The 16,555-nt window shown below is 40.3% G+C and overlaps 1 protein-coding gene across 4 annotated transcripts in view; it reads right to left on the bottom strand.

Moving 5' to 3' along the window:
• Positions 1–459: 459 nt before the first annotated feature.
• Positions 460–16,555, bottom strand: part of SH3GLB1 (SH3 domain containing GRB2 like, endophilin B1) — a 28,159-nt gene continuing 12,063 nt past the window's right edge. For 3 of the 4 annotated variants that reach the window (XM_060232144.1, XM_060232145.1, XM_060232146.1), the window contains 5 exons: positions 15,587–15,610; positions 14,825–14,914; positions 11,437–11,537; positions 5,378–5,609; positions 460–1,047 (listed from right to left, as the gene is read on the bottom strand). In XM_060232144.1, the coding sequence (XP_060088127.1) occupies positions 940–1,047; positions 5,378–5,609; positions 11,437–11,537; positions 14,825–14,914; positions 15,587–15,610 (555 nt within the window). In that variant the 3' untranslated portion in view covers positions 460–939. The remainder of the gene's footprint in view (positions 1,048–5,377; positions 5,610–11,436; positions 11,538–14,824; positions 14,915–15,586; positions 15,611–16,555) is intronic. The other variant, XM_060232147.1, reaches the window with a different exon arrangement.

Raw genomic sequence — 16,555 nt, 5'->3', positions numbered from 1 at the left:
ACAATGGGTGGATCCAATATTTTAAAAGTAGATTACAGAAAGGGCATTGCCAGCTTCAGTTCTTCCACCCTACTGTGCCCCCTCCACCAGGATCCTTAAAGACATAGGAGAATGTGGTGTAGGGAATTTCACTTGACTGCACATGAACCTTCATACAAACAAAGTAACAGCTCATTGAGGGAGGAAGTTTGATGCCAATTTCATCTTCCTACTTGGAGCACCCTAAGCAACACATCTCACTGTTCCTGAGGGTCCACTTACCTTTACAAATGGCTAGGAGAGGGGGTAGTCAGGGACTGGATAAAGGGGAAGGCAGCAAAGTTCCTTTCAAATAGCTTCATTCTAATTCTATAAGTTTGGAAACAATGTTCCCTCGCTACAATTGGAGGCCAAATAAAGGGAAGAAGTAAGAACAAGGAAACAAAGCAACAACAAAATGGACCTCAGGCTTACAATGCCTTTCCTTCTGAAAGTGTTTAATGCTTTGCAAATTAAATACATCAACAAAGCTACAGACTTCTGCTGAGCACAGCTATAGTCATTTAGGACACCGGATGTTAAAATAATCTGGCAAAAAACCCGCAGTAAATCATTTAACAATTTATTGTTTGTGAAGAAGCTTGTCATTATGAAAAGTTCTGTAGAAAACAGCACCTCCTTTCAATTTAGATTACTCAAAAGTAGACATTTGTTATTAGTGAAAAAGACCAGAAGAAACAAAATTCTGTAAGAAAAACATTCTTGGCACTTAAGTAAAAGCACAAATCTGAACAGAGTCTCCACCATGCAACAAAATTGGCAGAAAAGCCCACTTTTAATAGGTGGTGTTCTTGTCATTTTAGACTTAACATGGAAGACACTGAAACCTGTGTTATATAATGTTAATTGTATATAAATATTGTCTCACCATAACCGACAGGTTTTATACAAGCTGGTCATTCAGTTTAACAGTTCTAAGTACGTAATAGGCACTTTGCCCTTCTGATTTCCTCTTTCACCCATCAGCCAGTCTGAATCCATGCCAGGGATACTATACACCGTTATCACCTAAAAATAAAAATACACGGCATGTGGTTATCTTGTAATACAAGTGGGGAATTTACAAGGACCTGAGGTGGGCTTTCTCCTTTTCCCCTGTTCCCTTCTCCCACCATTCCCTCTATCCTGTGTCCTTGAAGACCAAACATCCCCTTCCTTCTTTCCTTCCCACACACCAGCCAACCTAAATTTATCTGCCTATCTCTAGCTATATTATGTACATTTATAACTTCCACTATTTCTCCCCTATGGTGACCCCCATGAAGCTTGTATTGTTCTCTTTGCCTCGTAACAACCTTGTGAAGCAGGTTCAGCTGGAAATGCATGAGTGGCCAAAGGTCACCCAGTAAGTTTATGCAGCAGAGTCAGAATTCAAACTTAGGTCTCCCAAATCCTAGTCTGAAACTCCAGCAACTGCACACACTGGCTCTTGCACAGTGAGGTTGTTGAACACTACCTAAGCAGTATGGTCTGTGAGTAGTTGCTCCAAGTCTAGCACTGATGAGTTCTTCCTGAAAGGCCAAATCAGCCCTGCAAAGGTCCCTACCTCTTCTTCCGTTATTTCTGACAAATCAAGGCTTAAAGGCTGACAATATCAGTATGGTTGCCTAGTAATCCCCACAATGGCCGCTGCAGAAGTCATTAAGGCACAGGTGCTGTTTTTATTATTGTGTGTGGTTAACCCCCAAGTGCATTTATTTTCTTTTAGACTTCAATTTTTTTTTTTTTACAAACCTGGCGCTTTTCTCAGGTTTGCAGAAAGATCTTTCTTATCTGTTCATGGCTCCAATTTCTGAATTTAAGTATTCACAGATGTCGCCATGTTGAGAATTATATATACTGATGATATCTATTAAAAACCTATTTATGGAAAATAAAAACATTCTATGCAGATGATAACAATGCCCTGGAGCAAACAAAGTTGTGTTCATGTAACATAAATGATTCACTGTTCTATCAACAAAAGCCCTCCTGATACTTTTTCCATTTCAACTGAGTCAAGGGGACAGTGGACATCCTGAACAGTTAGTTGTCTGGAGATGGTAATGGACTCAACCAGGACAATAAACTGAAGCTCAACATAGGTAAAACTGAGGACCTGTTGGCTGACAATAGGGTTAAACAGGGATTTATAGAATGGGGGCTATACTACTCCTTTTGTAGCTAGTTTTATTTATTTATTTATTTATTTATTATTTATTTATTACTTTACATTTATATCCCGCCCTCTCCGCAAGCGGACTCAGGGCGGCTTACAGTATCATAAAAACAATCAATTCCATAAAACATATAAAACCATAATACATTTATCAGGTTAAAAACTATTACGCTATCTCAATCTGGTCTGGCGGTATTGGGTTCTGACTATGACCGCCAGCTTCTGTAGGATGTCCGGTGGCAGCCCATTTTCAGTCAACCAGAAAAGCCTGCCTAAACAGTTCGGTCTTACAGGCCCTGCGGAACGCCGACAAATCCCGCAGGGCCCTTATAGCTTCTGGGAGGGTGTTCCAGAGTTCTGGTGCTGCCACCGAGAAGGCCCTAGATCTTGTTGCGGATAGCCTGGCTTCTTTTGGGCCAGGGGCAGACAGCAGATTTTTTGTCCCTGATCGCAGTGCTCTCTGGGGGATATATGGGGAAAGGCGGTCCCGTAGATAGGCAGGTCCCTGACCATAAAGGGCTTTAAAGGTTAATACCAACACCTTGAAGCGAACTCGGAACACAACAGGCAACCAGTACAGCTCTCTCAGCACTGGCCGAATGTGCTCCCGTCGTGGTAGCCCCATTAACAGCCGTGCCGCAGCGTTCTGCACTAGTTAGTGTCAGGGGTAGCCCCATGTAGAGAGCATTACAGTGATCTATTCTTGAGGTGACCGTAGCATGGATTACCGTCGCTAGGTCGCTGCGGTCCAGGTAAGGGGCCAGCTGCCGTGCTTGCCGAAGATGGAAAAAGGCAGATCTAACAGTGGCTGCCACCTGAGCCTCCATTGTAAGGGAGGACTCGAGGAGCACGCCTAAGCTCTTGACCTTGGGGACCGGTATTAGTGGCACCCCGTCAAGGGCCGGCAGCTGGATCTCTCTCCCCGGACCGCCCCGACCCAGGTAGAGAACCTCCGTCTTCGTCGGATTCAATTTCAGCCGACTCAGTCTGAGCCAGGAGGCCACGGCTTGTAATGCCAGGTCTAGATTTTCCGGGGTACAGTCAGACTGGCCACCCATCATTAGGTAGAGCTGGGTGTCATCCGCATATTGATGGCAACCCAGTCCATACCTCCTGACTATCTGGGCAAGGGGGCGCATATAGATATTAAATAACATCGGGGATAGGACCGCTCCCTGCGGCACCCCGCAACTAAGGGGGTGCCTCTGGGATGCTTCCTCCCCTATCACCACCCTTTGTCCCCGATCTTGGAGAAAGGAAGTCAGCCACTGCAAGGCAGATCCCTGTATCCCCACATCGGTTCACAACTTGCAGACATAATTAGATCTGAGCTTGGAGACAGAGGTGCTTGGAGCTTGGAGACAGAGTGTTCTGGGCCCTTCTGGAGAATGTAGCACCTTTCACCACTTTTCAGCTGGAGTACAGCTGTGGCCTTTGACAGGCAGAGTCTACCCACAGATATTCATGAGGCCAGGTTGGATTAATGTAATATCATCAACACTGGCAGGGTGAGGGGTTAAGACTGTGGAAGGTTTATAGCCTTCTCACTTCCTCCACCATCTTCCTGACCCAAAATGGCCCTGGAAGACACGCTTTGCCTATTACTGAACTACACTGAATACATGCAAGTATTCAGCACACATGCAGCACCCTCTGATGGTAACAGGGGGCACTCCCCTAACATTTCCTTTCTGACTGTTTTGAGTTACAAAAATAGAGCAGGGGGCAAGATGCCTTAAGCCCCTTCTTTCCCCTGCACGATGGTCCTGATCCAAACAGAAGTCCTGTAGTGTTTCAGAAGAGTTCCTACAGCTAACCTGCAGCTAACGTATGTACAGCTGCAAGTTCCTGTGGCAATCATGAATTACACCAACATCTAGTTTGGGCCTATCTGAAAACATTAAGTAGCTAAAATACTGTGGTAATGTTGTCTCCAACCAGGAGGTATAGAGAATATATATGATTAGTTTTAAAAAGATTTTCACTGACTGCTAGTTTGCTCAGGTAAAATTCAAGACACTGGATATCCCCTATGTCATGATCCTGAGCCTAGTGAGGCCTGCAGGCCCCAGAGAAGCCTGTCTAGGAGGGAAACTAGCAGAGATGTGTGGGACCTGGGAGGAGAGCATAAAAAGGGCCAAGCACAGACAAGGTGTGTTTTCTCTGGAAAAGGCTGCAGGAGAGAAGGTAGTTGGAGGGATCCCTTACCCAAGAGGGTGAGTGTTGGTATTAGAGACTGTATAGCTAAATGCATCAGGGCTTTTATTTGCACCCACCTTTGCTGTTTCATATTCACTTTAACACTAATTCTTTATCACCCACTTATTGTTTTAGAGCACTAATAATAAACTTTTTTGTTATTATACTGCGTGGGTTCTCACGCCTCCTTGGTCACAGTTAAGAGGTATTTATTAATAAGGAAGACAAAGGTAGTTGGGTGTTCTGGGCCCTCCATACAGACCCTTATCAGAGTGGTGGCAGCCAGTAGAAGGCCCTCCCAGGCCCCTACTGTATGACACACTATAACAGATGGTTTCACTTTTACAGCTGTTGTTCCTTAACAATGAATTTAAGATCTCATCTTTTATTCATGGATGCTTTCTTATGAGTTTTACTGGATGTTTTAATGCTGCTCATTTTTGTATGCTTAATGTTTATTTAACTACTGAGGGGTTTTCTGTATTTTGTATTTATATGGGGGGTGCATGTGTGAGTGTGTATGCACATCTGGAAGTCATGGTGACCTCTGGTGACTGACCCCTACCAGAGCCCTGGAAGATATTAAGGGAGGTGGTTGGATAAAGCCTGCCCCCGCCTCCTGACAACTGATATTCCAAGGTCTCCCATCCAAGTACTTACCACAGCTGTCCCTGCTTAGATTCTAAGATCTGATGAGAGTGGGCTTGCCTGGGCTATCCAGGTCAGGGAACTACCAAGTTTTTAAATGAACTGTAATATGTTTTAAAAGCATATCAAGAGTGATACAATTATCTGATAACCCTTATTCCCTTACTGCTTTAGTCCTGACGGTGCACAGCTTCACTGTAAGGGAAAATGGCTACTTATGTTCATGCCCTTTGATGCTGCCAAACTGCTAGCAGCTTTGCTCTCATGTACCTTTAGTTCTTGGAATATTCAGATGTTACTTTGAGCTACAACTTAAAGCTAGAAAAAGCATACCTCATCAGCAAGTAAAGATAATTCACTGCTATTTGCAGCATCATAATCATAAAGCACTCTGGCTTTTCTGCTGCCACTCGAGGACTTCTGTTCAACAAAGCATGAAGATGCTGCTGAATTGCTTATTGAAGACAGCGAAGCTGTAACAGAAGCAGAGGGTGTAGTGGTAGAACTACTTGGTGCACAAGTTGAAGATGACTGGTTATGGTTGGCAAGGACTGCAGATGGAAAGCTGTGAAAAAAACAAATGTTGGCTCAGCTTAGCACATACCATAATTACTAACTTGTAATGAGCCTTCAATTAGCAGCTCAGCTATGATTCTTACCAGTTACTATTAACCATCTGTTACACTCTACCTCGAAATCTAAGCAGTACCTAAGCCTTTTTATCTTCGTAAGTGTCATCTTAAGAGGAACAATGTTAAACATTATCTAGAGCTTAGAAAAGCATGGTCTTTCAAACCAAGTATTTTTAAATTTGCAGTGTAATATGCTCATTTAAACACCTAAAATATATCCCATGAGGAAAATATGGTTGCACCTATCTGTTACTGATGCAGAGTAATAATCTGAGAAGCCACACCATTCTATTTCTACTGCACCCCATTTGATTAGCAACTGACACTCTGTACCGTTTTAAACATGTAGGACTTCTCCCCAGGAAACAAATTCAAGCAGCTGCTTTATGGTCTTCTGCAATTAAGCACATATCTCTACCCTTCATGGTTGCAAAGACAATCCTGACAAGTTTCTATGTGCTGGAGCATTTCTGCAAGTGAAAGGGGAGGATCCAATTCCCCACACACACACACTGCAAACATCAAATTCACTCCTCATGTGGTTTGTGTCAAACCAGACCTGTGTCTGCTAGCTGGCTCTTCCCAGTATACTGACCTGAAGGGGTCACTCACTCTGGCCTAAGGAGAGGAGCTTTGCCTCCTGCAATAACACCTTCCTGTGACTGTTAAAAACTGAAGGCTTCTTGCCCCAAATCCTCAATTCTGTCAATTCTAGCTGGTTATCTTACATTGAAGCCAAAATAAATTCCCTGAATTTATCCTTAGAATCTTTAACCATGCTTTAAGTCTGAGGTTTCTTAAAAAATAAAATCTAGTCTATTGGGTTCAGAGTTACAAACTCTCTATAGCCTTGCCAACAGAACCTGCTCTCCCTTAAATTTAGGGATAGTTCGAAATCCAAGCTTCCCAGCTGCATATCAACTCCTAGCTCCAAACATGCGCAGAGTCTTCTCCTTGGACATATTTAATGCTCTTCCCACAGCCATTTTATTTGGCAGATTCCAAGAGATTCCTTACTCTAGCAGGTGGTGTCCTTGTAAGAAGGACTGTGTAGAAACTGTCTCCCATGTTCTTCGTCAGTGTCCTTTTTATTTGCCTTTTTATATCCCATATTAGCCCCACTCCTAGAGACTTCTGATGATTTAAAGGTTCTTTTCTTGCTTAATAACCTAGATATTGAAATAACTGAAATAGTAGCAAAGTTTCTTCATATGGTTACATACCCTGATATGTGATACTCTGTATTAGATTTTATTATGCTGTTATTTCTGTTTTTATTTTATTCTTCTAATCTTATTTTGTATGGACTCTATTCTCATAATTTGGGCGACCTTCTATTGTATAGGTCTATGCATGCCAATAAAGGCTGTCTAATGATTATTATTTGTTGGAGATGCTTTAGACTGATCCTGCATGGAGCAGGGGGTCGGACTAGTTGGTCTGTATGGCCCCTTCCAACACTATGATTCTAAGAACAAAGTGCTTTTGACATAACAGAAGCAACTATTGTTTAAGCATACTGTTTGGGCATTCCCTTGAGTATGATGGGAGATGTACACTTCATTTACCAGAAGAATAAAATATAATGCCCAAATACTTATAGGACTGTACTTGCACCAATAAATGCTCATCTACATACCACATATACTTAGACTATACAGCAAAGACCGTAACTTCAGTCTTATAAATAATTTATCATAACTTATTTCTACAGCAGTTCACAAATTCCTGGTGCACACAAGATACCCAATCTGGCTTGAGGGGAAAAAAGTGACTGCATCATCAGCATATAAAATATTTATTTTAGGGCAACTGATTTTGAAAAATGGGAATCAATGTTTAATAATGAGAATCAGAATGCATAAATGCAGATTAAATAGGAAAAGAACAAGTATACAGCTGAATGAATACCTGAGATCAGGGCCGGCTTGCCTACTAGGCAAACTAGGCGGTTGCCTAAGGTGCTGGGAGGTAGGGGGCTCCGAATTGGGTTGAGACTTGGCTTGAAAATGAAACCACTATGCATAATCGTTACTGGGGTTTCTATTTCCTCCAACAAATACTGAAAAAATGTTCCTATGTTTAAATAGATGGACTAACTCCATTTTATTGAAATGTGGAGCAAGCAATGAAAACAAAACAAAAAATCCCTCATAATTTATATCCATAAACATTTTTTGGCTTTGAGATTTTACACCACTTTTGGAATTGGGGGTTGTTGGAAACCACTCTTTGCAACCTGAATTGTTGAATATGTAGAAGAAGCAGGTTAAAGCCCTGTGTCTGTGCTCTGTCAATGCTTCCCTCATGTTCATAGACACAGAGAAAAGCTCAAATTGAACTGTACTGCAGTTTTGGAAATGGGGTTGTTTTATCCGCCAGTAGGATAAGCCCGGACATGTTTGTAGGTATCCTCTGAACCTACATTTTCCAGACTTGAAGGAGCCATGAAGCATGGAACTCTGGATGACACCTGGCCACCTGTTTTCTGAGCTAATTGCTTTCCCTTGTCCTTCAAATTTTGCAAGCCTCAGAGTGATCTTCTCAACTTTACATATCTGGAGTGAGGGAAGTACTGTTCACCTTCAAATTTTCCAAACCTCTGATTTGACCATATCACCTTTACAGGGGGAAGTTACTCTAGATGACCCATAGTTGCCTGTCCACTGAACTATTCACCTGTGGCCCCAGCCACCTGTTTTCTGAGCTAATTGCTTCCCTTTGTCCTTATTTGTTGTTCCACTATTATCATATTAAGTTTCAATGTTGTAATGGTTAAAAATGATTGTTTTCTTAAAATAAACAGTTTTATAGATTCCCAACTGTATCTTCTGCTTTAAAAATGGTAGGGTCAATTTGACCCCATTTACATTTTTGTGGAGTTTTGACTTTTCAATTAGGGGTATTTCTGACCCCAATTCCATATTTTATTCTCCTCTGTCCTGCATTTCTGAAGGAAGTTATTCTTGAGTCCTGATTTTTTTTCTTAGTAGCTAATTGAGACGACAGAACTATCAGGTTTCCACTGCTTTTTGCTGTTATGTGGGGTCATGTTGACTCCTATGCCAAAGTAGTGGGTTTTTTTCCTTTGGGAGGGTTAAGATGTTTGGAAGCCGAAGTAGACTGTGGCTGGATTAGTTTCCCTCATTCCTTACTGGTATGACTCAGAAGGCTGCTGTAGGGAACAAGTTTTCTACAGTTTGGGGGCATGGCTTGTGGGATTCCACAAGATTCATCCTTCTTGGCTTGTGGGATTCCACAAGATTCATCCTTCTTACCCATGCTACTCAATCTGTATGTGAAGGCCTTGGGAGGAATTGTTCAGTTTTAGAATAGTCATCAATATAATGATCACACTCAGCTCTATATTTCTTCACACAAACTGCCTGATGATTCTATAGTCCAGAGGTGGCCAACGGTAGCTCTCCAGATGTTTTTTGCCTACAACTCCCATCAGTCCCAGCCATTGGCCATGCTGGCTGGGGCTGATGGAAGTTGTAGGCAAAAAAAACATCTGGAGAGCTACCGTTGGCCACCTCTGCTATAGTCTATCTAAAGCAATGCCTGACTGTTGTGTTTAAATGGCTAAAGGTAAACAAGCTGAAAATGATCCTGAGAAAATGGAGGAAACTGGAAAGGCCACAGCCCTGAAGGATATGGGACTCCCCACACTTGATGAGGCCCATCTGTCTCTCTCTGACTCTTAAGAACCAAGGGATGTTTCTGGATCCAGCTTTATTGCTAGAGGAGCAAGCTGATGAGGTTGCAAAAGGGGGGGGGAGGTTTCTACCAACTTCACTTAGCTTGGAAGATGCACCCCTAACCCTTGAGTCAACTGACATGGCCATGTGGCTCCAAACTACAGTTACCTGAATGCTAAGCCTATGCAGTCTACGTGAGTTTCCCTTAAAGATAACCTAGAAACATCAGCTGGTACAGAATGCTGAGGACCAAATACTACTGGATGCTAAACCGAATTGATACAACATTCCCATTCTTAGATACTACAGTGATTACCAATCATGTACAAGGCTCAATTCAAGGTAACAAAGCCTTTAATGGCATAAAATTGCATACCTGCAGGACTACCTCTTACTATGGTCTACTGTGACAGCTTTGCTTACTACAGCAAATCCTTCTGAAATTGCCACCCCACAAACAGGTAAAATCAGCAACTGCTTATTCATGCAAATTTTCTGTGGCTGCCACGTAGAAAAGTCTGCCAGAGACCAATAAGAAATCTTCCATGCTTCTATCATTTCACAAAATTTGCAGATCAAAATTGTTCAGGAGGGCATATTCACAGAAGTAGAGCTGTGATGTAATGAATCGGCTTGGGAGGTGACCTTATTAGGGATAATGTGATTTTTTTTTCTCCTTCCAGGATAAAACCCCACTAGAAACCCCACTAGAATCTTTATTAAACTCAAATGTTATTATATTTTGTAATCTGCTTGCTGATTGATTGAATAGTTCTGTTATATTTTAATCCACCTTTGAGACCCAATGAGAACAGCAAACTATAAATCAAAATAAATTAAATATTGAGGTGCTCTTTACTGGAGCAGTGAACTTGAACAAAGTGTGTGAGAAAAAAAGATTTCATATGTCTAACAGTCTCTTTTCCAGTGCAGGCTTTGCAAATTTCATCCAAAGAAGTTCCCTTGAAAGAGAATCAAAAGCTGACTGAAGAACCATTTAAAAACTACTAACAGTTGCCCTTCTACTAAATTTCTCTGCTAGATGCGCTAACACCAAGTAGAGTGACCTGGGATAAAATCAACTGGGTCATTGCCCAGAATTCTGGTGTCATCCAGCCAACTTTTATTTTCTTACAAAGACAGCTGGCATACAGCTTCTCAGTTACAGAAAGCAGACCTATTGGCAACATGGAAGCTCGTTCTTAAATAAATTGACATAATTGTTGCTTTGACCCACATATTAGGCATTCTACCAGAGTTGCTGATGAATGAAAATAAAGATAACAGGCATCCACCTCTTGACAATAGATTCAGTTAGCTCAGGGGAAACAGTCACAGGGAGGATAGAAGTGTGCAGCTTTCCTAACTTCCTCTGGTAAACTGTTCCATCAGAAAGATGCTACAGTGGTAATCATCCAGGTTATAAGCAATGTTCCCTCTGTTTTTCCCCCCTTATGAGCATGTCACATCCTGAGCAGAACATAACTTCTGTAATCTTAAAATGGGCAACGAGAGAGCAAGACCCTGCATGGCTGCAGATTGCTGCTAAGCAGGGCTTCCTGCGTTGATGAGTGGCCATTCACATGCACAGTTTAGAGGGAACACTGATTGTAACAGATTACAAAAGGAGATTTTCAAAGACTCTAATCAGATGAATGGAGCTGACCCAGAATACATAGCATTAGATTATGCTGCCTCAATACTGTGATCAGTCTATGGCTATTTCCTAAAGCACTTGAGAAATCACTGCAGCAGAATTATAAAAACGTTGCTGCACGCTAATTTCTGATCACTATTAACTTTTTGATTTAAATTGTCTTGTCAATAATATGAAGTCAGGCAGTATTAACTTGGAAACTTCCCTTAACTGTCTGTCCTCCATGAAGACAGATTCAGGCGGGTAGCTGTGCTGCTCATATCCAGAATTAAACTTTGTTGATCTTAAAGGTGCCACTGGACTCAAACTTTGTCTATCCTACATTAGCCTTCATTAACAGACTACTCTCATCTACCAATATTCATTGTCCACTTAAGAAAGGAATTATGCAAAACCACTTACCTTCCAAGTTGTTTCTGAAGATCCAACATATATTGGTAACACTGTGCATAGTAAGTCATCTGAGCCTCTACAAAATCATTTAGACAACGAAGATGATGGGCCTGCAACACAGCGAAGTTCAAAGAGTTACATAAAATGCTATTGTTTAGCATTAATTTGAAAGTCACGGGGATACTTGAAGTGAATTCCAGGTTTCACTTCAACTCAGAATTTCAATGAATTATAAGCCTTAAAGACAAACAAAAAGGCCCAGTAAGTAACTCAAATGTTAATGTTGTTGGATTGAGAGTTTAGTTTGTAACTTTTATTAGTACAAAAATGAAAGCTTGTGTTTTTATAGTTGCTAGCTGCCTTTGTGAACCCACAAATTGAGTGTGTGGTATATAAATCATAATATCTTCTATATCTCATCCTCCTGCCCTAGACTCCTTCAAAGAAAAGTGCTTGAGGACAGAAGCAGTAGCAGCTAGAAGCCACAGCCAAAAAAATTTATCATTTTCCAGTCTCCCTTGTTGTTGCTCAGCCAAGTCAAGATAATATCCATAACTTTTCATTTCACCTATCCTTTGAGTTAAAACTTCCAACTGCTGAGCAAAGCATCCTATTTCTGTGTATGTGCATGTATTTCTCCAATGCTTGCCATGACCCCAAAGCAGCAATAGAACCAGCAGCAGGCTTTCTCTAGTGACAGGAGAGGCAAAAGGCCCACAGGAGAGTAAGGGATGGGAGTGCTGAGTTTCAATAACATCTCTGTAAAAAGAAGTGAAACTGATTTTCATTCATGTTACTCAATCTCATTTCATAAATTATGTGAGGAAGGAAGATTAGATAATTAAAACATATTTCCTATTTTTCTGCCTTCCATCAGCCTTCTATAGGATAGAGCTATAACTTAGTGCTAAAGCATTTGTTTCTCATGCAGAGGGCCTCATGTTCAATCCCTCACACCTTCAGTTTTAAAAGGATGAAGGTAGAAAATGTGAAAGATGAATTCTTGAGACAAAAAGGCTGCCTCTAGTTAGCATAGAAATGCCCATGGAAGACCAAAAGTCTCACTCTGTTTAAGGCAACTTCATGTGTTCACCCAGGCTGCAGTGTCAACAATCTTAGATCCTACAATTACATGCCTGACTGATACATTCAAAAGAATCTCACATCCAGGATTTTGTTCTGGATGAGAGTGCTAACCTGGCCTGTTACTTGAGACCTGGGAGGAAGACCTAGGTAGAATTAACTTATCCCATGTACTTAACCCAGTACAGCATCATTGTAAATGATGGAAAGCAAGTATGGCAGTCTTGCCCTCTCATGTGCCAGATTTTCCCTCCATTTTTCCTTCCTTTCTAGTTGAGCAGCCCTTTTTACCTATTTTCAAGTTATGCCAGTAAAGGTTGTTGTTTGTACCTATTTTCATATTTGAAGGTTAATGGCTGTCCCACCATGTTATGCTATTATATTTTGATGCTGGCTCAGCCCATAAACTTGAGAGAAGAGACAAGACCCCCTTCTGAAACTATAGTTTTGAAAATAGCATACCAAGGGCTTCTAAAAAAAATTTTTTTTTAAAGTATTCAATGTGGAAGAGAAAAAGTGAGGTAAAATCGGGTAAAATGTATGAGGTAAATCAATAATAAACCTGAGGTAACTTAGTAAATTCACGAACTCCAGCTAATATGTTTCTAGCAAGTGAGAGTATTTTCAGAAAGTCTTTAGTTTCAGTATCTGCTAGACACTCCAGTATAAGTTCTTATGTTTAAATGACCTAATTTCACAAGGCAGGGATACTATAGCAACTACCCAAATTCCATCTTTAAATGAACCAGGGATCACTCTTCTCTTTGGAGCTATCTCTTCTCCACTGACCAGGGGATTACATCTCTAAACTAGAAGACCTATCCCTTTTTCTGGCCGAGTAAGAATCTTCAGTGATCCTCAAATGAAATCCATTGAGCAGCCTATCAGTCAGAGGCTCTCTGGCGCTGTGGCATTAACCCTTCCCAGTTTGTCACACGTTTATACATCACTTATGAGTTTTCAAAGTGCAGTCCATCACAGCACAATATGCACTATTGTGTCCTATAAGTATTTAATCCCTCTTACCAAGTGTCCTGCCCAGCAGAGCTCTAGCTTTGAATTTTCATATCTTATACTTAGGATGCAAAAGACTTCACCATTCCTGTTAGTTACCCATGCTCCTGTAACATCCACCTAGAGTACTATAATGCATTATTTCAAATAGCCTTTGAACTGCTTGGAACCATCAGCTAGTTTACTATTACATACACCAATTTTAGCATCTCTTGCCACCACTAAAAGCTCTGTACTGGCTTCCAGCATGTTTCCAGGCACAATTCAACGTACTGTTTTGACATCTAAAGCCCCAAACAAATGGGGATCACCGTTTTTGAATGACTTGCCAGTTTTTAAATTCTGCATTTAAGGCCCATCACCAGGTGTTAGAAATTAGTCAGGGACCAGAACAGGCGCTGTTTCAAATGTGGTGACCCATTTATGCAATACCTTCCCCAGAGAAATCTGTGAGGCGTGTACATCATTTTCATTTCAGAATTCAAAACTTTTAAGAAGGATTTCTATGATTTTATTTAATTTTATCTGATCTCTATCTAGCCCTGGAGACTACTCTTTTTGATTTAATGTTTGTTATAATTTACTGTATGCTATATGGAGGGTTTTTCATGTGCAAAAGCAGTTTAAATTGTTATAAGATCTTCATCTGGGTTTCAAACTGAGAACAAGATGAGGTTAGGGGCCATCAATATCTTAGTTCAAAATATACAATCCATGTTCAGAGCTGTGTTTCTTTGTGGGGGTATTTTTTTTAATTAAACCATAAACACACGTCTTATTTTTTTTAATACAAGAAAAGATTTAATCTTTGTAGCACTTCAGAGGTTAACATTTATAAGCACAAAATTTTGTAGACAATATACTTTGCTAGATGGGTTTGGGTAGCAAGATTATTGTACTTTTGCTTCTACAAGTTTCCTTCACATCAAAACCAAATACCCTAAAAAGAGCTGAGTATAGCAAAGTAGCTTATGAGCTGGATAAAAGGTATTTGACAGGAAAGTGTTTCTATTAATAACCATATAAGAGTAAGACTACAGATATCATTATAGAATTATTGGTGCTGATGGGAAGATGTACAGTTTTATGGCAGGGAATACTTTCATTTCAGAGTCAGTGCCATTCTATAAAGCCTCATGTAATATGGTTTCCATTTAGGGAGTTTCAAGTCAGTAATACAAGTACACAAGGGAAACTAGGACATCAGAATTTAACTGTTTTAATAAATCAATAAAGTATATAAACCATCTTTTACAAACAATTAAAACAGTCAGTTTATTCTTTTCTATTCAGTACTTACATGTGTACTGCTGATGCCTTCCAGGAGAAGTCTAGTAATTTCAGCTTGCCTATCAAACTCACTTTGGGCTATCCTGACTTCCTGTTCAGACTGTAAGACACATAACAAGATTTAACAGAAAGCTGAAAAGCAATTATGCTGCATATGGGCAAAACACATGCATAAGCATAATGCATAAGCACTAAAATAAAATATTTATATAGCTGTACAAAAACAAAACTCAGAGATTGTTTAAACCCTGTAGAGTACTACAGAATAAAGTGCCTCAAACTTTGTATTAAAGCCACAAGAAAATTTAAGTTGGGCAATGTTCATGGGACTGTATCCCATCAGGCCACTCAGCCAAGTGTACCATGTCATGCCAGCATAAGACACTTCTTTCATGAGCCTGGCAAACCTTGCATACAGTGGATGCAAACTATCATTTCTCTATATGTAAGGCAATTGTTTGCCTACCTTCTCAGTCACCAAAATACAGTACAGATCTTTCACATACAAATGCAGAGAACTCTCATGTATGACTTTAAAAAAAAGAAAGAAACTGTACTGTTTGTAAAAGAAACTCTAGTTGCATACAGAAATCTTCTCTTTGCTGGCAGTTAATTATCCACAAATTGTGCAGACCAATTTGCTTACCATTTACCACTTCAAACTATATCAGATTAATAGTAATAGTCCTTTGATACAGGGCAAAGGAAGACCTAATGAAATGTGAGATCATATTCAAATTATTTAATTAACAGCTTCAGTTAGGTTACTTACTTTTGACACTTCCTCTGCCCAAATCTTGTTTGCATAAAAAGGTGAAGAAAGAATAGCGTGAAGAATTTTAATGTGGCAAACTGCCATGTTCTACTTATTTGCTCATTACATAAAGGAGCCACAGGAAAGGCTCTCATTGTTGGCTAAAACCTTTATGAATCCATCTTATCTCCCAGCTACTCTTACAATATGTTTACAAGATAAAGCATCAAGAGCGATCTTTCACTATGATTACCTTCTGCTGTAAGTCACTACAGTAAATTAGCTTCTTATATATAAAAGGTTAAGTGTCCATAAGATTAGACAAAGTGGAACAGAAATAGACTAAGATTTAGAAGAACACAACTAAAAATACTGCACAGAAGGGCTACAGTTTTAGAAGAACTGCTACCATTATCTAATTATGAATAGATGCATTAATGGAGTTTATCCAAAAATATGCTATATGACAAAAGGCTATTTGAACACAGTATATACAAATGATAATGGAAAGAATCAGTGATTTCTCTTGCTATCCATGCCTTCCTTCAGGTCAAATCAGAAATTTAAAAGTTCAGCTAATCCCAAGAGAGAACTCCCTTTTACTACATTGTATATAGTAGTATGGATCTAATTATCTGGGAACAGAGCAGTTTGATCAAGGAATTTTAGCCTCCTTCTACTGTAACTTTGTAAGAGTCCTGCAAAGTCACTTCTGAGGGATAGCTCCTGCAGAAATCAGTGACACATATAGCTCAAGATCCTGTGAAGAAGTTTGTGGAACGCCTATCAACTCCCTTGTTCCTTTCTTGAGCTTCCACAAACTCAGACACTTTTTTTTTTTGGTGGGGGGAGGGAGCTAGGCTTAGGATGCTACAGTAAGAGAAATAGCAACAGAGACCTCTCCCTGGAGCTTCTCTCTCCATTCATGGTTGGGTGAATTCAAGCCGCTGTTCTTGTTTGTTGCAAAGACATATACTGAAGCATGGC

This window comes from Heteronotia binoei, chromosome 2, assembly GCF_032191835.1.
Source record: "Heteronotia binoei isolate CCM8104 ecotype False Entrance Well chromosome 2, APGP_CSIRO_Hbin_v1, whole genome shotgun sequence".
Lineage (NCBI taxonomy): Eukaryota > Metazoa > Chordata > Lepidosauria > Squamata > Gekkonidae > Heteronotia > Heteronotia binoei.
The sequence above is the reverse complement of the archived record's forward strand: the minus strand, read 5'-3'. Positions and strand labels throughout refer to the sequence as shown.